General features: G+C 38.0%; 1 protein-coding gene across 1 annotated transcript; it reads right to left on the bottom strand.

The window, feature by feature from the left end:
- Positions 1-18,009: 18,009 nt before the first annotated feature.
- On the bottom strand, positions 18,010-19,032 carry LOC101842929 (40S ribosomal protein SA-like). Its single transcript, XM_040751487.1, has one exon. The coding sequence runs from the start codon at positions 18,963-18,965 to the stop codon at positions 18,078-18,080; it is 888 nt and encodes a 295-aa protein (XP_040607421.1). The 5' UTR covers positions 18,966-19,032; the 3' UTR covers positions 18,010-18,077.
- Between the last annotated feature and the right edge of the window lie 4,341 nt (positions 19,033-23,373).

The following is a 23,373-nucleotide window of genomic DNA, read 5'->3' as shown; positions in this document are numbered from 1 at the left end:
GTTTTTTCTGCTGAGTAGTACTCCAATGTGTAAATGTACCACATTTTCTCTATCCACTCTTCAGTTGAGGGGCATCTAGGTTGATTCCAGGTTCTGGCTATTACAAATAATTCTGCTATGAACATAATGGAACAGAGATCCTTATGGTATGAGTGTGCATCTTTTGGGTATATGCCTAAGAGTAGAATTGCTGGATCTAGTGGTAGACTGATTCTGATTTTCCTGAGGAATCTTCATACTGATTTCCAAAGTGGCTGTACAAGTTGGCACTCCTACCAGCAATGGATGAGTGCTCCCCTTTCTCCACATCCACTCCAGCATAAACAGTCATTGGTGTTTTTTTTTATTTTAGTCATTCTCACAGGAGTAAGATGATATCTCAGAGTTGTTTTAATTTGCATTTCCCTAACAGCTAAGGATGTTGAGCACTTTCTTAAGTGTCTCTCGGCCATTTTAGACTCCACTATTGAGAATTCTCTATTTAGCTCTGTACTGAACTTTTTAATTAGATCTTTTGGTGTTCTGAAGATTTGCTTCTTGAGTTTTTTGTAAATTTTGGAGATCAGCCCTCTTTCAGATGTGGAATTAGTGACTATCTTTTCCCTTTCTGTGGGCTGCCTTTTTGTCCTGTTGACTGTGTCCTTTGCCTTACAGAAGCTTCTCAGTTTCAAGAGGTCCATTTATTAATTATAGATTTCAGTGTCTGCACTACTGGTGTTATGTTCAGTAAGTGGTCTCATGTACAAATTCATTCAAGAGTACCTCTGACTTTCTCATATAAGAGGTTTAATGTGACTAGATTTATGTTGAGGTCTTTGATCCATTTGGATTTACGTTTTTTGCAAAGCAATAGACATGGATCTATCTATCTGCAGTCACCTACATGCCAGCATCCAGTTATGCCAGCACCATTTATTGGAGATGCTTTCTTTTTTCCATTGTATGAGTTTAGCTTCTTTGTCAAAAATCAGGTGTTCGTAGGTGTGTGAATTAATATTAGGGTTTTGATTCGATTCCATTGATCTGTCTATTTTTGTGCCAATACCAAGCTGTTTTCAGGACTATAGCTCTATAGTACAGCTTGAAGTCAGGGATGGTGATGCCTCCAGATGTTCTTTTATTGTACAGGGTTATTTTGGCTATCCTGGGTCTTTTGATTTTCCTTGTTCTTTTGTCCCGCGCTATCGTCTCGCCAGCAAGAACGACGCGGCACACTTAGGATCCTTCTGCAGAACAGCTTTAATGCGTCTTGAGAGGGAGAGCACAAGCTTACAGAGCAGAGACCCGGGGAGCGAAAAGCCCAACCCTTATATAGCTCAGCAGTCCCCGCCTCGGACGTGTCATCTCCTGACTGGCTCCTGCTCCTCAGCCCATATGACGCCACGGGAGAGGCAGAAAGTAAGGGATGGAAAAGTAGCAGGCACATGCGCACCAAGGTTGTTTACTCCAACTGACAACGGGTGTCAGCGCCATCTTGTAACGGAGAATGTGGCTCCCCACAGTTCTTTCAAGGTCTGTGAAGAATTGTGCTGGGATTTTGATGGGGATTGCATTCAATCTGTAGATTGCTTTTGGCAAGAGGGCTATTTTAACTTCATTGATCCTATCTATCCAAGAGCATGGGAGATCTTTCCATTTTTTGGTATCTTTAATTTCTTTCTTTAAAGACTCAAAGTTCTTGTGATACAGGTCTTTCACTTGTTTGGTTACCTTGACCTCAAGGTATTTTTTATGTTGTTTGTGGCAATTGTAAAGGGTGATGTTTCTCTGACTTCTTTCTCAGCCCTTTAATTGTCTGTATATAGTAGGGCTATTAATTTTTTTTAAGTTAATCTTGCATCCTGCCACTTTCCTGAAGGTGTTTATCAGCTGTAGGAGTTCCCTGGTAGAGTTTTTCTGGTCACTAATGTAAACTATCATATCATCTGCAAATAAAGTTTGACTTCTTCTTTTCCAATTTGTATCCCCTTGATGTCCTTTTGTTGTCTTATTGATCTAGCTAGATCTTCAAGTACAATAATGAAGAGGTATGGAGAGAGTGGACAGCCTTGTCTTGTTCCTGATCTTAGAGGAATTGCCTTGAGTTTCTGTCCATTTAGTTGATGTTGGCAGTTGGTTTGCTGTATATGTTTTTTATTATATTTAGATATTTTCCCATTATCCGTGATCTCTCCAAGACTTTTATCATGAAGAGGTGTTGGATTTTGTCAAATGCTTTTTCAGCATCTAGTGAGATTTTTGTTTCTCAACTTGTTTATATGGTGGATTACATTGATGACTTTTTGTATGTTGAACCAACCCTGCATCCTTGGGATGAAACCTACTTGATCATGGTGGATGATTTTTTTTATGTGTTCTTGGATTCAATTTGCCAGTATTTTATTGAGTATTTTTGCATCTATGTTCATGAAGGATATTGATCTGAAGTTCTCTTTCTTAGTTGTTTCTTTGTGTGGCTTGGGTATCAAGGTTATTGAAACCTCATAAAAACAATATGTCAATGACCCTTCCACTTCTATTGCATGGAATACTTTGAGGAGAATTGGTATTAGCTGTTCTTTGAATTTCTGGTAGAATTCTGCACTGAAACCATCTGGCCCTGGCCTTTTTTTTTTTTTTTTTTTTTTTTTTTTGGTTGGGAGACTTTGATAACTGCTTCTAGTTCCCTAGGGGTTATAGGTCTATTTAAATTGCTTATCTGTGCTTGATTTAATTTTGGCAAGTGATAGCTATTCAGAAAATTGCCCATTTCCTTTAAATTTTCGAATTTTGTGGAGTACAGGTTTTCAAAATATGACCTGATGATTCTCTGGATTTCCTCAGTGTCCTTTGTTATGTCCCCTTTTTCATTTCTGATTTTATTAATTAGCATGCTCTCTCTCTCTGTCTTTTGGTTAGTTTGGACAGAGGTTTGTCTATTTTGTTGATTTTCTCAAAGAACCAAATCTTTGTTTCATTGATTTTTCTCAATGTTTTTCTGGTTTCTACTTGATTGATTTCAGCCCTCAATTTGATTATTTCCTGGTGTCTGCTCCTCCTGGGTGAGTTTGCTTCTTTTTGTTCTAGAACATTCAGCTGTGCTATTAATTCTCTAGTATGACTGTTCTCTAGTTTCTTCATGTGGGCACTTAGTGCTATGAACTTTCCTTTCAGCACTGCTTTCAAGTTTGCATATGTTGTGTCTTCTTTCTCATTGAATTCCAGGAAGTATTTAATTTTTTCCTTTATTTCTTCCTTAACCCAAGGATGGTGCAATTGTGCATTGTTCAATTTCCACAAGTTTGTAGGGTTTCTGCAATTTGTGTTATTGTTGAATTCTAATTTTAATGCATGGTGGTCTGATAAGATACAGGGGGTTATTCCAATTTTTTGTATCTGTGGAGATTTGCTATGTTTCCTATTATGTGGTCAATTTTAGAAAAGGTTCCACGTGGCGCTGAGAAGAAGGTATATCCTTTAGTGTTTGGGTGGAATGTTCTATAGATGTCTGTTAAACCCAGTTGGGTCATAACTTCTATTAGTTCTTTTGTTTCTTTGTTAAGTTTCTGTCTGGAGGTCCTGTATAGCAATGAGAGTGGAGTGTTGAAGTCTCCTACTATTAGTGTGTGAGAGATTTTATGTGCAATTTGAGCTTTAGTAATGTTTCTTTCATGAATGTAGGTGCCTTTGTATTTGGGGTGTAGATGTTTAAAATTGAGACTTCATCTTGATGAACTTTTTCTTTGATGAATATGAAATGTCCTCCTTCATCTCTTTTGATTGATTTTCATTTGAAGTCTAGTTTGTTAGATATTAAGATTGCTACACCTGCTTGTTTCTTGGGTCCATTTGATTGGAAAATCTTTTGCCAACCCTTTACTCTGAGATAACATCTGTTTTTGATGTTGAGATGTGTTTCTTGTATGCAGCAGAAGGATGGGTTCTGTCTTCATATCCATTCTGCTAGTCAATTATCATAGATGGAGAAAACAAAATATTCCACGACAAAGCCAGATTTAAACAATACATATCTATTAATCCAACTCTACAGAAAGTGCTAGAAGGAAAACCTAGATCCAAGGAAGATAACTACACTCACAAAGACACAGGCAATATATAATCCCACTTTACAAAACACCAAAAGAAAAAGGGAGGAGAAACTACATATTTAAGTGTGTGTTTGTGTGTGTGTGTGTGTGTGTGTGTGTGTGTGTGTGTGTGTGTGCATGTGTGTGTGTGTGTGTGTGTGTGTGATGATGCTTGCTTGTAATCCCAATAGTCCAGATGCTGAAGCAAAAGAATCACCATGGGTCTGAGGCTAACTTGGTCTATATAGCAAAGTCTTGTCTCAAAAAAAAAAGAAAGAAAGGAAGGAAGAAAAACAAAGAAAGAAAGAAAGAAAGAAAGAAAGAAAGAAAGAAAGAAAGAAAGAAAGAAAGAAAGAGTAAATAGAACGAATTAATCATGCCTAAAAAGAAAAAATGAAGCAGAGTGTATAATACTTGACAGTCTGCTATTCTCATTTCGTTGTGGATAGGGTGGGGTTGACAGAAATGGGAGCCACATCTGTCAAAGCTCAGGTGACTTCAAAAGCTGCCCCTGCTGTGCATACCATTAATATTAAAGAGAGGAATAATTGCTAAGTCTGGAAGTTGAGAAGTAAAGCTGCTGACTTCAGGACTTCAGGCAAAACAGAGATGAAAGAGAAAATGTGATCACCCTCTTCTCTATCTCTTTCAAATTGATAATGACATATTAGCATCACACCAAAGAAGAGAAAGCTGGGTCCTAAATTCCTTTACTAAGGAAGGAGGTCAAGGACTGTTGACAACATTGAATGCTGTTTATTCTGCCAGTTTGTCCCAGTTGAGATCTTACATTTGTCCTCTTCAGATGCGGCCAACAGTCTGTTCCCTGAGATAACTCTGAGAAGGAAGCTGACCCTGTATAATCCGGTTGTGAATACTCTTCTGTAGATATAATTTCATTCTGTAAGAGAAGAAACTTCTTTCCTTAAAAAAAAGAAGTAAAAAAATAGTTTAGACTTATGGGCCCTGTGGTGTGTTTTGTTTTTCTGGTCCTGGGTATTTAATTAGGTTTGGTTGTTTGTTCCCCTACACAATTGAAAATAGCAGACTGTCTCGTATTTTAACTTCTACTTCAGATTTTCCTCTTAAACAGAGTATTACACTTTGTTTTGTTGATAGCAGGCATGCTAGACTAGCACTCTGGCAATAAGATATATCCTCAACTCTGGGTGATGCCTAAACTACCACAGTAGCATACAGCAGCACAAAGCAAATACACATGACTATGTTCCAATAAGACTTTACTTACAAAAATAGGTGATATGCTGTAGGCTATCTTGCTGCTGTCCACCTCACTACCTTTTTCATTAGACTCAATACACTTGTTTTCTTTGGAATTAAAAATTAATAATAAAAGGAAGAAGAAGAAAAAGGGAAAGAAAGAAAAAACTAAAGAATGTGTGAACTAATGTAGCCACTATAGAAATAAGTGTGGAAGTTTTCAAAAATTTAGAATTACAGTTACCATATGCCTTAGCTATGTCACTTCTGGGTATATACTCAAAGAACTCTACGTCCAACTCCAGAAATATTTACACATTTCATGTTCATTGCTGCACTATTCACTATAGCTAGCAAATTAAATTAATTTACACATCCCAACAGAAGAATGCACAATAAAAATATGGTACATATAAACTATAATATTTTATTCAGTCATGAAGAAAAAGAAATTATAATGTTTCAGCTCATTGACTGAAAACTGGGAAGCAATACATCAAGTCTAGCAACCCAGGCTTATAAAGATAAATAAGGTATGTTCTCTCTCATATTTAGATCCTACCCTTTAATTGTTAAAAATGTGTATCCAGGTGGGAATAGATGTGATTAAAGGCAAATTAACTAGAAAGAAGTGTTGCTGAAGTTTTCTTGTCCTGTCAGTCCCCCGCCCCCCCCGTAGCCCTTGAACCCCAAAATAAACACACAGATGCTATATTAATTATTAAACTGTTTACCAATGACTAGGGCTTCTTATTGGCTCTGTCTTAATTATTAACCCATTTCTATTAATCTAAATATTTTCATGTGGTCTTATCTTACTGGAGAAGCTGCATGTTGTCTCTTTCTGGTGGGCTTTCTCTGTCTACCTTTTCCAGAAACCTCCTCATCTCCTAGTTCTGCCTATCTTCCTGCCTTATTTGCCAGTATTTTATTCATCAGCCAACAAGAGAAACATATATACAGAAGAACATCCCCCATCAAAGGAGCTTGTGTGACTGGACATAAAATAGGTTTTAAGGGAGCTAATGGGGAGCACTATAAATCAAGCAAGAGATGAATAATGAGAGCAAAGGGGACAGTTAGGAAAGCAAGGGGGGGCGGGTGAGGGGCATGGAGAAAAATCAACCAATATGAAACTTCCCTGTAGAAACATGCTATTTTGACATCAAATTTCAAAACAATTTTTAAAAAAATATAACAGGTTTCAGTTTGATAAAGAATTGTTTACAAAGGATTGTTTTAAAGGATTATTCTCTAGAAATCCAAATGCTGGCAGAAAAAATTAGAAATGTTGTATAATGATATTTTAATCATCATTCATTTTAAAATACACCATTATAATTGATGGAAAAGGTATCACAGCCTTGCACAAGTGAAGCCTGGGAGAAAGGACCCTATTAAGGCACAGGGGCTCAGTTCATGCAATGTACACATGATGATTTTCTATTGTGAAAGAGGGAAAATCACTTTAGTACCACACATGGAAAAAACCAAAAAACAACAACAACAAAACCCTTCCATTATCTTTTCACATAGTCTGTCAATTGCCTATGAGATAGCATACAGCAAATCACTAGCAAAGCGGCAATGTCAAAGGGAAACAGAGAAAGCAGGCGATGACACTGAATGTATCAGAAAAATGCCCTTTCCTTTTGAGTCTTTGATTGCGGATTTGTTATATTTTCGACATAGTATTTTTCTCTTGCCATTTTTGCCACATAATTGTTTTACAGAATGTTACTTTTCCAGGATAATATTTTCAACTAATTTTTATAAGTAAAAATAATAGCCAATATTACTAGCTTTTGTTATGTCTATGATTCTAAGCATTTCATGTGAATTATCTTACTAAAACACATAGCTCAACAAGGTGGGCACTGTAACTGATTTCTAAGGAGCTTGTTTAACCAGTGAAAGGTACATAATACATCAGACTGCCTTCATTCCTATGTATCCCAATACCAGTGAACAATGTCAAAGATCAGGCTTAGTGAGGAATTTAACAAGCTATAGGCCAAAGGAGAAAATCCTGAGCAAATAGGAGTTTGTTCCCTCGGGTTCTTTCCACTTGCCTGGGAAAAGAGGGAAAAATAAAAATGAACTGAAGAAGAGGAAGAGTTCTATTTGTGTTCATAAGTGTTAGAATGTGTTATATGAACACTAACTTGCGGTGCTGGGGACTGCATTTTACAAACAACTAGACAAAACTGAGGCATTGCTTTCCAACTTTTTGTTTGCGCTTCAGGAGATGTCGTCTGTACATATGTTTATCTTATTGGTTAATGAATAAGGCACTTTTCAGCTAGTGGCCAGGCAGGAAGGATAGGCGGGGTTACCAGATGAGGAGAATTCTGGGAAGTATAAGCAGAAAGGAATAGCGATATGAGCCCTGGAATAGAGGACACATGTCAGGCATTCTCTGATAAAGTAAGACAATGTAGAAATACATAAATTAGTAGTTATGGGTTAATAACTAAGACAGAGCTAATCAATAAGAAGCCCAAGTGACCAGTCAACAGTTTCATAATTAATATAGTATCTGTGTGTTCATTTGGGGAAAGGCAGCTGCAGAACTGGGCGGGAAACCTTGTAACATTTAGGAGTTTGTCATTGTTGTTGTTCTTCTTACCAGAACTCTTGGGAATGGACGTTGGAAATAATAGCAAGGATCATTCCCAAGCTCTTGGTCATATATGCAATATGGTCTCCAGAGATGAATGCACAAAATGACTGCAATAAAGATGACTGCATGTGATGCATGTCTGTAATCCTACTACTCAGGAAGCTGAAGCAGGGAAAAATCAAAAGTCCAAGGCCGTTTTGGACTTGTGATACCTTGTCCAAAAAAAAAAAAAAAAAGAATGGAGTGAAAAAAAAAGCTTTTACTAAACAGACAAATATACTAGTTTATTTACTATGAAGCTGAGTACTTTGAAGAAGTTCAACTCAAAGCTTTGAAGACTGAAAACGAAATTAGGTGTTCCGTCAGTATGGCTTCTATTGATGTTCTAATTACAGATGTCATCATTGAAAGAGTACTGATAAGAGAGAAATGATGCCCTTCCAAGGGCAAATCTTCAGTGAACTAAGGACATCCCACATTTCCTAACATCCCCAAACTAGGGAACAAGCTTCTTGTACATGAAGCTACAATCAAACCAAAGCAGACCACACTCGTGAGTGTCATTACTTCAGAGATGTGTAGGGACTTCTAGGTAGACGATGCAACAAGACACCTAACATAAGCAGCAGATTGCTAATAACAAAGATCCTCACTATCTAGGTCACCGTCTTCAGATGGGTGGCGGTGGTGGTGGTTGTGTGGGGTATTTAGCATCATGGATGCTAACAGGTGGTCTACCAAAGCCACACTGAGTCTAATCAGCTGATGTTCACCTTGGCGTATACATTAAATTAGCCAAAAGCAATACGTGGGTCATCAAAGCATCTGCTCCTCCAATTGCCTCAAGGTCCAAACAAAATGAAAGAAACAAACATTACATACTACTGTTTTCCATAGCAGTTTTTCTTGAGTATGTTAGTCAGTTCAGTCCTCTCCAAAGGCAAATTCCAAGACAGAGGAACAAAGGGTAGGAAAATAAATCTTTCAGAGTATGATGGTCAAACAAAAGCTGTGAAAGGGGAGTTAGTTGAGCCAAACCCCAAACTGTAGCATAGGCATGATGTTACCAGATAAAATGGCTACCTGGTAGTAGAACTTATCCATGAAGCAACCCAACTGGGGTAGAAGTGATGCAGCTGCAGTAGTGACAATGTGCTCAGTAACACTTGAGTGCAGCCTGAGTATCAAACAGCCTCGTTGCTGTCAGCTAATTATTCCCTTTGCAGTGTATTCTTCACAGAAGACAGAAACATGAAGTAAAAATAAATAAATAAACAAACAAATAAAAAAGCTGTTCAGTGACATTAATTTTTTTCACTTTAGCTCAGTTAGCCCTTGGCATTATGTTGTAAATAATATTCTTTCCTTTTCCCTCATTTCTCTGCCATCAGTATGGACACAGGAATTAATCAACATTTCAATGGTTTGGAATTTACTGTTGTACTTAGTTTTCATTTCTTAAATTGTCCCAGACTTGGCCTTCTGGAAACCCACAAAACTAATCCTATGTCTATGAACATATTTCTTTTCGGCGTTTTCTTAGTAGCTGGAATAATAAGATGCACCCAGCCCATCTTTTAATACTCCATTACAGCCTTGAAGTCAATAACTGTCCTAAGATACCTTACTTTCTTTCAGTGTAGAAAATGCTGAGTATCAAGAACCAGGTGATAAGTACTCTCATTACAATCATGCACAAACATATATATAAGTGTATAATCATGTTTAAATACAAGTAATTAACAAATAGGTAAAATACAGAGATAATGATTCACATGTGTTTTTTCTTTTTATAATTGAAGTGTCCACCCTGGTGTTTCATAGTCCAACTTATATTTTCAAAGTTATGTCTTTCTTCTCTGAAGCCAAGGCTGAAATTAGATCCATAATTCTTCCTGGTAGATGGAACTATAAGTCATCCGGTCCAACTTCCTTTTACATATCTCATATTGTCTTAGATAATTCTGGTAAAACATACTGATCCATTTGTCCATTCTTTTTTTAAGATTTTATTTATTTATTATGTATACAGCTCTCCATGTATGCCAGAAGAGGGCACCAGATCTCACTACAGATGGTTGTGAGCTACCATGTGGTTGCTGGGAATTGAACTCAGGACCTCTAGAAGAGCAGACAGTGTTCTTAACCTCTGCGCCATCTCTCCAGCCCCCATTTGTTCATTCTTACAATATTTCTAAACTAGAGAATTCTTTTGCCAAAACACTGTAGTAGACCTACTGAAGACAGTTCAGAATCTATTTCCAGCTCTCATCACCACCAGCTCAACTTCATTAACCTAAAATTCACACCCACACATATGCCATCAGCCTACAACAAAGTTAATCAAAGACTGTGTTAGCAAATTAACTTGTTTTTTTTTCTTTCTTTCTTTGCCCTCCTTATTTTCCCTCTCTCTGGTCTTTGGGAAGAGTATATTTATTTACAATACAGTTGAAGACATTGTTTCCTTTTGCTTCCAAGCTTAGCTGGTTCTCCAGTATTTTTTAAACTTATTACATTTCCTGGGCAATGTGGGTTCATGCCTTTAATCCCAGCACTCAGGAGGCAGAGGAAGGAGGATTGCCACTAGCCAGGAATACATAAAGAGACCCAGTCTCATTAAAAACAACAGTTGTGCCGGGCGATGGTGGCTCATGCCTTTAATCCCAGCACTCGGGAGGCAGAGGCAGGCGGATCTCTGTAAGTTCGAGGCGAGGCTGGACTGACAGCCTCCAAACAATACAGAAAAACCCTGTCTCGTAAAAACCAAAAAAAAAAAAAAAAAAAAAAAAAAAAAACCAACAACAACAACAGTTGCAACAATCTCATACAAATGATGCTTCCTGAGTTGACTCAATGAATAAAAGCTTTGAAATCTCAAGCCTGCTGACTAGAATTTGATTCCTGGAAGCCACACAAAGTTGGAAGGAGAAAACCTACTCCACAAGGTTGCCCTTCACTCTCTACATGTGTGCTTACACACACACACACACACACACACACATACACACTTAATAATAATAACAAAATAGTAATAATAATACTTTAATTATAAAATGGGCATAACACAAAAAAACAAAGCAGAAAGAAGAAAAATAGAAAAGCTCTTTACTCCTATTTGCTCTTATTTCGCTTAGCTTCACTTCCTCACACTTCATTACCACTTGTGGATAACAAACTTTATTGTTTTCTGATCTACCCATCCTGATTTCTTTGTAAATAAGGCATGTGCATATTTTATTTTCCCAACTGTTTTATGTGAAAAATAGCTTACATTACATGAAGGTTTTGTTGAATTAAGCATATCCTCATGTATTTTATAGTCTTTCAAAAATTCTATTTAAAAGGAGATTCATACTCTAGTCTACTTTTTAAAAAGAATTTTCCCAATTTTATCTTAAATATTTATAAAATTACAGTACTGCCTTTTAAACTCTGTATCTTCATGGTCCCTTCTCTCTTAAAATTTTTAAGAATCTTATATAATGCTGAGAACTGGAAGAATGGAGCCAATAATGAGGCAGAATAAAATCTTATGCAATAGCCAACTTTATTCAGAGCCCCCAGACAATTTATATTCTGAGGATTAAGAAAGGTCATATGAGTAAAGTTCTTATGAGTTCATGCTGTATGAAATCACAAGAGTAACAAAAATATGTTTTTCCATAGAGGCATTTAAAGCATAGTTTAAACATTTAATTGAATAATGAAAGCAAGCAGTAATCAGTAATCTGAAGTAAACTCACTCCTAGCCTGAGGGAGGTCTCTGCAGGTACCATTCAGGGAAGGGAACCATGAGAAGAGATAAAAAAGAAAGCCAGACACAGATTGATTTCATCAAACTGGATCAGATTTCAGAGTCTAATAACTGATGGTTTATTCCCAATGTATTTAAGCTCAGTAAAATTTAGAATAAAATTCCCAAATGTAATACAATCCCTGTTGCACAAGGGTAATACATTAAAACTCAACTAAGGGTACATGTAATTTTCTCCAAAAATATGGGTTCTAAAGATAGCCTACATGTAATTTTCTCCAAGAATATGGGTTCTAAAGATAGCCTGCCTGTATTAGCTTAAGGGCCTAATGGTCTGGGACATACAGATAGCATAAAGGTTATTTGAGCTATTAGCCATTTCAGGTCCTGGTTGTGGAGCTTGGAGGAGACTCTGTCTGCCAGGGTCATTTAAGTTACTAACCCCCTCAGGTCTTGGTTGCAAGAGCTTTATACCATCAGATAAAGCAGATCACCAGGCTGTTAATCACTTTCAATTCTCACCTTTCTGGATGGAAAAACAGGTTTTTCATCTTTGTCTTGGAAAGACAATCCTGTATGCTTAATGTTCCTGGTTTCTCTGAAAATCTGTGAGAGCAAGAACCTTTATGTAATGCTCCAAATATCTCCTCCCTTTTAATTTTTTAAAGAAAAAATCGTGGCTGTAATAAAGGCCAAGTTTGAATGCATTGCCTAATTGATACAAGCAACTTAAGAGAATTATAAAAATAGCTAACAGAAGACAGAGAAAAGGCAAAATCAATCCTCAATTCATCCATGTCTTGATTAATTTCTGCTAATACTTTTGCTGTATATTAAATGTGTGTAATATGGTTTATTCCACTTAAGCCTATATAAGCAATCCTTAGCATGGCAAAACAATATTATGTGTCTTCTATCATCGGTATATCTTTTATATCCCCTGACAAAAGGCATCTGGATTCCACATTGGCAAAAATGAACATTCAATAAAGTCATTAAACATAACAGTATCATTTTGGGTTTAGTCCTTGTTGTTTTCCCAAAGTCTCAGCTTGTAGTACAATCCTGGCAGCTCCCGGTGTTTTCACCTTACTCTCTGTTTGGGATGTCTCCTTGTGATGGATTTGCTGTCTGCCTTCAGATGTTTCATTCCTTTGGTAGTCTCTGAATGTCCTGGTCAGATGCATCAAATTAGGACCCATCTGGTACTCTGTTCATTTTCCAAAAGACACAAGCATAACCCCACCTCAGTGTTAGAACATTGGGCTCTTTTCTTTTTATTTCACATTTATTTTAGGCTGTGCCTCCTTTAGGACAACTACTTTGGTCCAGCAAAAAAACCAAAAAACAAAAAAAAAAACCCATTGTCCTTTAAAATGAACTTTTAAAATTTAGAGTTAATATAGCTAAATAGTATAATAGTATGTAATGATTTAGTGGTTATCAATACCTATTTATCTGTTTGTTTTTAGTTTGTCAATTAAGTATCTCATGCTGTCATTCCACAATCACTTGACCCTGTAGATAGTAAGATGATTAATCTTAAAATTTCTCAAATCATCTGCTACCATAAGCAGGACCATTATTAGTTTTAACTGTAATGAGAGCCTTAAGAAGGAAAGGTATAAAGAACTTTTGACAAAGTTAAGTTCCAGATACAAGATATGTTGTTATTTCGTTTAAGTCACCAGGGCCCAATGCCATGCCTGGAGCTGTGCTCTGGAGCTGATTAGTTAGAAACAGGCATTGTGAATGCCTGAGGTGCACTTTGAGGACAGATCTCTACATACCTGACAACAAAGAATGTCTAAGACACAAACAACAATATTATTAAATATCAAGCTGATGTTCGTTTATTACTAATTATGCATTTGAAGTTTGGAATATTGTATAAAATTTGTCTTTATGCTGTATAAAACAATACCTTTAATAAAGGAAGGCTCTTGTGAGCATCTTTTAAGTATTTTCCATACCAGAGTATGATGTTTCATAAGACCAAGGGAAAGTATAAAACTAAAAAAACAAATTATATTTAATTAACAATGGTCATTAACTTTTAAAGATTTAAACTTAAGGTTGCTAATTTAATGTTTGGTATCTTTCAGATTTGCGACAATATTAACTACAAGTTTAAGGAGACTTTCTTACTAGGTAACAGGATACTTAGAAGAAATAATCATAGAAAATCCTGAAGTAGAAAACAGTTGTATTTTTCCATGCAAGCATAAACATAACTATTTGACTGATACTGTAAATGAAACAAAATTATGAACAATATCAAAACATGACAGTTTCCAGGAGAAAAAACTTGCTTGAAAGCTTTAGATTTTACTATATTCTGAAAGCAATTTGATATAACATATTCTCAGGATGTATACAAAATAATTTTAGGTGAAAATCTTCAAAGTAATTTATTAATGATTATCTTTTTGGTTGAACTCTTTTTGGCCTCCAATGGGGATTAAAGGAGTGTACAATTACATTTGCATTTTTTGGCCATTGTATTATTCAGAAGAAACATTTTTAAAAACTTGATTTCAATTTATTCATATTTTCCTTTTTAAATTCATCCCAGACCTGTTTAATCTGTATATTTTATTTTAGACTTCTGTAAGATGTAAGTTGGTAAAAAAAAAAAAAAGTACCTTTCTGTAGGTCACTGCTTTGTCCAAGCAACAGTATCCTCTGCTTTACAGAAGCTTTTCAGTTTCATGAGGTTCCATTTACTAATTGATAGTCTTAATGCCTGTGCTAATGGTGTTCTGTTCAGAAAGATTTCTCCCGTGCCAATGAGTTCAAGGTAGTATTCTGTGCTAAAACCATATGGCCCTTGGATTTTTTTAATGACTACTTCTTTTTCACTAGGGATTATATATCTGTTTAAGTGGTTTTTCTGATTTTTTTTTTAAGTTTAAATTTAGATTAGAAACAAGGTTGCTTCACAAGTCAGTTCCAGGTCCCTCTCCCTTTCCCTCCCCTCCTCTCGTGCCCTCCCTCCAACCCCCCCATTATCCCCTCATTTCCCCAGGGAGGGTGAGGCCCTCCATGAGGGTGTCCATATAGTCTGTCATTTCATCCAGGGCAGGGCCTAGACCCTCCCCCAAGAGTTCAGGGTGAGAGTGTACCTCACATTGTTGGATAGGAGTCCAAAGTCCATGGGTATACTTGGGATGAGTACTGATCTACTGCCCAAGGCTCAATAAATTACCTAGGCCTCCTCACTGACACCCCCATTCAGGGGGTCTTGATCAGTCCCATGCTGGATTCCCAGACTGATGCCTGGGATTCAAAAGTTAACCTTTGTCAGGTCAGCTGTTTCTGGGGGTTAAACCAGCCCAGTCTTAATCCCTTTGGTCATCAGTCCTCCCTCTTTGTTACTGGCTTTCTTGAGTTCAGCTCAGTGCTTAGCCATGGGAGTCTGCCTCTTCTTCCATCAGCCACTGAATGAAGTTTCTGTTTCCCAGACTCTCTGGCCATGGGATTGTAGGCTGGCACTCCCCAGATCTATGTCTAAAATCCATATATGAGAGAGTACATACCATGTTTCTCTTTTTGTGACTGTGTTACCTCACTCAGGATGGTTTCTTCTAGTGTCATCCATTTGCCTGCAAATCTCAGGATTCCATTGTTTTTTTCTGCTGAATAGTACTCCATTGTGTAAATATACCACATTTTCTCTATCCACTCTTCGGTTGAGGGGCATCTAGGTTGCTTCCAAGTTCTGGCTATTACAAATAATGCTGCTATGAACATAGTGGAACAGACATCCTTGTTGTATGAATGGGCATCTTTTGGATATATGCCTAAGAGTGGAGTTGCTGGGTCTTGTGATAGGTTTATTCCCATTTTTCTGAGGAATCTCCATACTGATTTCCAAAGTGGCTTAACAAGTTGGCACTCCCACCAGCAATGGAGGAGTGTTCCCGGTTTATCTGATCTTGATTTAAGTTTGACAAGTGGTATATATTTAGGAACAAATACCTTTCTTTTATCTTTTCCAATTTGGTAAAGTACAGGTTTTTAAAATATCTCTTTGTGGTTCTCTGGATTTCCTCAGTATCTGTTGTTATGTCCCCCCCCCCTTCCACTTCTGATTTGATTAACTTGGGCATTTTCTCTCTGACTTTTAGTTAATTTGGATAAGGGTTTTTAGATATTAGTAATTTTCACAAAGAAAAAACTTTTTCATTGATTCTTTGTATTGTTATCCTTGTTTCTATTTCATTTATTTCAATCCTGAGTTTGATTATTTCTTGTCATCCAGTCCTTTTGAGTGCGATCTCTTCTCTTTGTTCTAGAGTTTGAGGTGTGTTAAGTTGCTATCGTGAGAGCTCTTTAGTGCTATGAACTTGTCTTTTAGAACTGCTCTCATTGTGTTTCATAAGTATACGTTCTAGAAAATCTTGACTTTCTTTCACTTCAATTAACCTACTTTTCATTCAGTAGAGAGTTATTCAGTTTCCATGGGTTTGTAAGCTTCCTACTGTTTCTGTTGTTGATATCCAGCTTTAATCCATGGTACTCTGATAGAATGTAAGAAGTTATTTTAATTTTCTTCTGTCTGTTGAGATTTGGCTTATGTCTGAGTATGTGGTCAATTTTGGGGAAAGTTTTATGAGTGTTGGGGAAGTCTTATGTCAATAAAGCACTGTTGGGCCAATAGGAATCTAGATAGGTGGGACTAGGAGTCCAGGAGGACTCTGGGAAGGAGAAACACAAGAGAGTCGAGATGTAACACCATGGGGTAGGAAGCCCGGAAACTTCTCCGGTAAGAGACATACTTAGATTAACAATTATGGGTAATTACTTAAGTCAGAGCTAGCCAGTAAGAAACAAGCAAGGCCAACAGCTTCATAATTAATATAGCCTCCTATGTGTTTATTTGGGACTGATGTGGCTCTAGAACCAGGCTGGCGGGAAGGCTTCTCTCAAAGAAAAAGCTTCTCTTTACATATGAGGTTCAGAGAAGAAGGTATATTCTGTGTTTGGATGAAATGTTCTGTAGATATGTTAGGTCCATTTGCTTTATAAAGTCTGTTAGCTATAGCATTTCTCTGTTCAGTTTTTCTATGTATTTCCTATCTATTTTTGAAAGTGGAGTGTTGAAGTCTCTCAATATCAGTGTGTGAAGGCCAATATGTGATTTAAGCATTAGTAGTGTTTCCTTTACAAAGTTGGGTGCCCTTGTGTTTTAAACATAGATGTCAATGATTGAAATGTTATTTTTGTGGATTTGTCCTTCCCTACCTCTTTTGTTTAGTTTGGCTTTGAAGTCTATTTTGTTAGATATTAAAATGGGTATAACAGTTTGTTTCTTAGATCCATTTCTTTGGAATTTCTTTTTCCAACCCTTTACCCTGAGGTGATATCTATCCTTGATGTTGAGGTATGTTTCTTAGATACAGCAGATGGATGGATCCTGTTTTCACATCCAATCTGTTAGTCTGTGTCATTTTACTGGGAAATTGAGATCATCAATATTAAGAAATATCAATCAATGACCAGTGATTGCTAATTCCTGTTACTTCATTGTTGGTCTTAGTGATTGTGCTGACATGATGGTCTTGGGGTTGGTGTTGGTGATAGTAGTGGTGATAGTAGTGGTTTTGGTGGTGGTGGTGGTCTTGGTGGTCTTTGTGGTGGTGGTGTTGTTGATGATGGTGGAGATGGTGGTTGTGGTGTGTGTGTGTGTGTGTGTGTCTATGAATGATTGTGTGTGTGCTTCCTTTTTTTGATTCTGCTGATCTTATATTACTTATTCCTTTTTTTTTTGTGGTTGTAGTTAACCTCCTTAGATTAGAGTTTTCCTCTTAGCACCTTTTATGAAGTTGGATTTGTACATAAGTATTGCTTAAATTTGTATTTACCATAACATATTTTATTTTCTCCATCTATGGTGACTGAAAATTTTGCTGGGTATAGTACCCTGGGTTGGCATCTGTGATCTCTTACAGTCTGCAGCACATCTCTCCAGGCCCTTCTGGCTTTTAGAGTCTACATTGAGAAGTCAAGTGGGATTCCATATTTGGGGTTTTTTTCTTTGGAGTTCTTGATTCTCTTTCTTTGTTCTGTATGTTTAGTGCTTGATTATTATGTGACTTCGTCTTTCATAGTGTTCCAAATTGCCTTGACGTTTTGTGTCACGAGTGTTTTTTAGATTTAATATTTTTTAATGAATGTTTCCATTTCTTCTATTTATCTTCAAAACCTGAGATTCTCTCTTCCATCTCTTGCATTCTGTTGGTGAGTGAAGCTTGCCTTTGTAGTTCTGCTTCAAGTTTTTGTTTTTGTTTTTGTTTTGTTTTTGTTTTTTGTTTTTTGTTTTTGTTTTTTGTTTTTTGTTTTTGCTTGTAGAAACTTTATTTTCCTTCCACCTTTTTTCCCTTTGCCCGGGTGTCCGCAGAGCAGCTCAGGACCACTCAGTAGTGGCTCCAACCCACTCAGTGGCCTGCGCCATGGGAGCTGCTGACCAGTTCTCAGTGGCTGGCTGGGCACTCCAGTCTTCAGTAGGAAACTGTTGGATGGGTACAGAGGACACCTGCACACCCTCAGACCAGTCGGCCACCTCTAGCTGAGCAGCAGTGAACTCAGGCGCTGGCACCGTCCATTCACCCTGAAATTCCTCCTTGGTCACAGCCTTCTCGGAGGCAGCCTGCTCCTCCGTCTCAATCTCCTCTGGGTCTCTGTAGAAGTAAAGGCCAGGCATTACCTCCCATGGGTGCTCTCTGGAGATAGTGCCACGCATGCGGAGTACTTCCCGGGCCAGCATCCACCACATCAGACCCACTGAGTGAGCTCCCTTGTTGTTGCACGGGATGGCAATGTTCACGTAGCGCAGAGGAGAGTCTGTGTTACACAGAGCAATGGTGGGCAGGTTGACGTAAGACGCCTCTGTGAGGGGCTGGTGGTCAGCCCTGGGGTCAGTGACCAACAGAAGCCGAGGCTCCCGGAAGGCTGCTTGGATCTGGTTGGTGAAGGTGCCAGGAGTGAAACTGCCAGCAATTGGAGTGGCTCCGGTGGCAACGGCAAACTTCAGCACAGCTCGCTGCCCAGTGTTCCTGGAAGAGATGACGCTGACATTAGTGGGGTTCTCAATGGCAACGATGGCCCGGGCTGCCAGCAACAGCTTCTCCCAAGTCCTCTTCAGATTTATGATGCAGATACCGTTACTTTTCCTTTTGTAGATGTACTGCTCCATCTGAAAGTCAAGGTTGGTGCCACCTAAGTGGGTTCCTGCAGCAAGGAACTTGAGGACATCTTCCTCCTTCATCTGCAGGACGTCAAGGGCTCCGGACATTGTGTAAGTTTCCCTTTTAAATTACGACGGGAATCAAGAACAACGCCGTATGGACCCGTCCCAGGGCAGCGCGGAAAAGGCCTGCTTGAAGTTTTTGTTTACAGAATTCCTTACCTTGGATTTTCATTACTGTTTTTTTTCTATTTCAGATATTGAAAGTTTTATTAATTTCCTTCCACAAACAGTTAGTGTTTTCTTGAATTTTGTTAAGGAATTTATTCATTTCTTCTCTAAGGACCTCTACAATATTCATAAAAAAACTTTTTAAAAATCCTTTTATTGAGCTTCAGTTATGTTAGAATATTCAGGGCTTGCTATGGAAGGGTTGCTGGGCTCTAGTGGAGACATTGTCCTGGCTGTTGTTGATTGTGTTTCTATGCTGGTGTCTAGAAATCTGTTTCCCTAGCAGGTCAGAAAAAAAACAAACATTTTCAATTATCACTATGTACTTTGGTACGCTTACTTTTAGGTCACTTTATATCTCGTATGACTAAATAAAATGACTTTGCCACTCTTGAGTACTATTTTCTCATCTTTACATATTATGCAAGGCTGCCGTAATGATCACATATAAGCAAGTTATGTAATATGCCCATTGGGAAGCTAGACAAACTAGGCTTTGTCCTGTGAAGACACTTTCCAGCATCTGTGCAGTCCATGTGCTTCTTTCCTGTAAGCTGATTTCTTGAAGGACCTACAGAATCACATCCAAAGATTAGAATCTGTCAAATTCAAGAAGATATTATGGACCAGAGGGAACCTCAGATGTTAAGACATTTGTAGATAATAGTTATAGTATAGGGATAGTTTGTGTAGAGGACCTTTCATCTCCCTTGTAGTCTCCATCAGTACATCAAGACTTACAAATTATTTTGTTTTGCTTTGTTTTGTTGAGACTTTAAAAGTTTTTAAAGAATAATAATTTTATAAAGTAAATGAAAGGGACTTTAGATGTACTTTCATTGCTCAGTAGCAGAGCACTTGCTTGGCATCATATATGAGGCCCTAGTTCAACACTCAGCACTGAAAAGGAGTTCCATAAAGACACATTTTTTCTACTTTTATTATTCTTTAATAAACAGAATATACCCAGCTCCTAGCCTTCAGGATCAGGTCCTCTGTAAGAACAATACATACTCTCACCATTAAGCCTTCTCTCCAGCACCCTCCATTAGCTATTTTTGTTTGTTTTTGTTTTGTTTTATTTATCTTATTTTTACATCTGAACCAAAGTTTCCTGTCCCTTCCCTCTTTACAGTCCCTCTCGTCCACTCCTCCTCCACTTTTTCTCTTCAGATACAGGAGGGCATCTCATGGATATCAGCAAACTATGGTATATCAAATTGCCATGAGACTAGGAACCTCCTCTTCTATAAAGGCTGAGTAAGGCAATCCAGAAGAAGGAATAGGTCCCAAAAGCAGGCAACAAAGTAAAAAACATCCACTGCTCTCACTGTTAAGAGTCTTTCATGAAGACTGAGTTACAAAACTGTGAGGTCCTATAGAGAGGTCCTAGGTCAGAACCATATAGGCTCCCTGGTTGTTGGCTTAGTCTCTGTGAGTCCCTATGAGGTCAAGTTAGTTGGTTCTGTGGATTTTCTTGGATGCCCTTGATATCACTGGATCCAACAAAGCTTTTCCACAGATTCCCTGAGTTCCTCCTAATGTTTGAACATAAGTCTCTGTATCTGCTTTCATTGGTTGATGAGTGAATCTTCTCTACTGACAGTTGGGCTACGCACCAATCTGCGAGTATAATAGAGTATCATTAAGGAGTCATTTCATTAACTTTTTTCCCATTTGTGTTTGATTTATTTCCTGTGTCTGGGTCCTGGCCTTCGGTGGAGAGCTCCCTCACAGAGTATATGCCTTCAAGTTGTGCCAGTCAGTAGTTGGTCATTCCCACAATTTCTGCACCATCTTATAGGCAAGAAAAATTGTAAGTCGAAAAGTTTGTGGCTGGGTTGGTGTCCAAGTCCCTCCATCAGAAATCTTGCCTATATACAAGAGATGGCCAGTTCAGGCTCCATATCTACTATTGCTATGAGTTTTGGCTAAGGTCACCCTCATTGACTCCTGGGAGTTCCCATTGCTCTAGGTTTTTGCTCATCCCAGAGATGTTCCCAGATTCCAGTTGTCTCTCCCTCCATCCTCTCTGAAACCTGATCTCTCCTGTTCCCATCCCCATGCTCCCTTTCAGGCTCCACCCCCATCCACTAGCAATGTCCATTCTATTTCCCCTTCACAGTGAAAGTCATAACACTCACCCCTGCCTGCTATTCCTGAACCTTCCTTGCTACTTAGCTTTTCTGGGTCTGTGGTTTTCCTTTACTTTAGGGTTAATATTCACTTATAAATGAATAAAACCTGTTTGCCTTTCTGGGCCTGAGTTACCTCATTCAGTATGATCTTTTATTCTTTCATCCATTTGCCAACTGGAGAGATGGTTCAGCTGTTAAAAGGCTAGGCCCACAACCATAAGCTATTTTTTAAAACTGACAGAAATGAAGGAGAGCAGAAGTCCTTCTTGGGTAGAGAAGGTACATACATCCTTTGGCCACTAGCTGGCAGGATTGCCACATGATGTGCTAGCCATTCCCCCATCTTCTTGCCCACCTATAGGAGGGACCCTAAACTAAAACAAACAGATGAGTCACTTATTGTTCAAAAGGACCACAGGACTTTGTTGCTAGCCCAGAGGAGGGGCAGGAATTCCAGGGGACAACTCACTTTAACCGATCGCATTCTTTAGTAAAAAACTCAAGGAGACCAGAACTAGGTACCCTGGGGAGAAGCTGATGCTTCCTCCTGAGAAACATGCTTCAATTCAACATTTGTGAAAATGTTGAATTGGGGCTTAAATATGCAGATCAGTCAGGTTATCTCTGTTCTTTGATTTCCTGTTTTGTAAGATGAGTATAAACTTCATCCCTTAACACTTTAGCCAGCCTCCTAATGCAACAATACAGAATCCTGGAAAGAATATGGGCTTTAAGAACACACAGGATTGACTACTTCTTTGATCCCAGTGAGATTCAAGATATGCCACCCCCAATTATGGCATCTTGATTTTTGAGAAGACGTCAGAAGCAAGAAAACTCTTTTTCTTTCACCCTTCTCCTGTGAAGCAGGTCACAAAGGCCTCATTCCAGAGATGCCTTTCTATAGCTAGAGGATATTCAAAAGATATGAAAGACAGATACAGAAGACAAAATGAACAAATAAGCCTCATCAAGTTCCTCCAATCTGTCCCTGCTATACCATTTCTCCACTAACTCAGCATGAATAACTACTAATGTCCCTATTGCATGTGTCTTCATTTCACAAGACCCCCCCAGGTCACACAAAACTTATATTACATAAATTTGTATGTTTCTATCTTAATAACTTGACTTTTGCTGTAGATGTCCCAACCATGACCCTAATGAGGATTGGAAAAGTTTTTTCACCTCTACAATCCTGAGTTTCCTTTTCTAAAATATGCTGGAAACAACAAAAGCAAGAGTAGCTGTGACAAAAATCTCACAGCATTTCTCTGAGAATAAAATGAAATGAAGCAGTGATAGTGACATAGAATTTTTAACCATGTTAAAATTTGCATTTGGAAAATGCAAAATAGCCCTTTTTTCCCCAATTATTAAAAATGTGTTGCCTCTAACAAGAAGACAAGATGAGGGTGAAGATAATATTTATCACATTAATGGTCCTGAGTTTTCTTTGTGAACTGGAAAAATAAATACACTACAAAAAATAAAAAACTATTAAAATGGGGACTAGAGAGGCAGCCCAGCAATCAAGAGGGCTTGTTGTTCTTACAGAGGCCCTAAATTCAGTTCTCAGTACCTACATGAAAGTTCACAACCATCTTTAACTCCAGTTCCAAATGATCTAATGTCCTCTTTTGTCTATGTATGTACCAGGTACACATATGGTGCGTATACATATGGGAAATAAAATCCTCATACACATACAATAAAAACAAACAAGAATAAAATAAAATGACATATTCTTTATATCTTCTGCAACTGAATTTTCTATTTTATTATGATTGCTATTTTTTTTCGTGACAAATTTTAATGACATAAGATAGACCATTTTAACCATGATAGGTACACAGGGTTAGAGTCATGCAACTATTACTCCATCTGTGGTGGTCTGTGTAAGAATGTTCCACCTAGGGTAACATATGTTTCAATATTTGGTCCCCAATTCGTAGAACTGCTTGAGAAGTATGCCCTTGTTGGAGGAGGTGTATTATTTGGAGGAAACTTTTTGATTTTCATAGATTTATGCCATCCCAGTGCCTCCTGCTTGTGGATCAAGATGTGAGCTCTCAACTATTCCTGGCATCATGTCTTTTTCTGCCATCATGGACTCTAACCCTCTGAAATTGTAAGTCCAGTTAAAC

This window comes from Mesocricetus auratus, unplaced genomic scaffold (genome assembly GCF_017639785.1).
Source record: "Mesocricetus auratus isolate SY011 unplaced genomic scaffold, BCM_Maur_2.0 Super-Scaffold_100009, whole genome shotgun sequence".
Lineage (NCBI taxonomy): Eukaryota > Metazoa > Chordata > Mammalia > Rodentia > Cricetidae > Mesocricetus > Mesocricetus auratus.
This window is presented reverse-complemented; position numbering and strand designations above follow the sequence as displayed.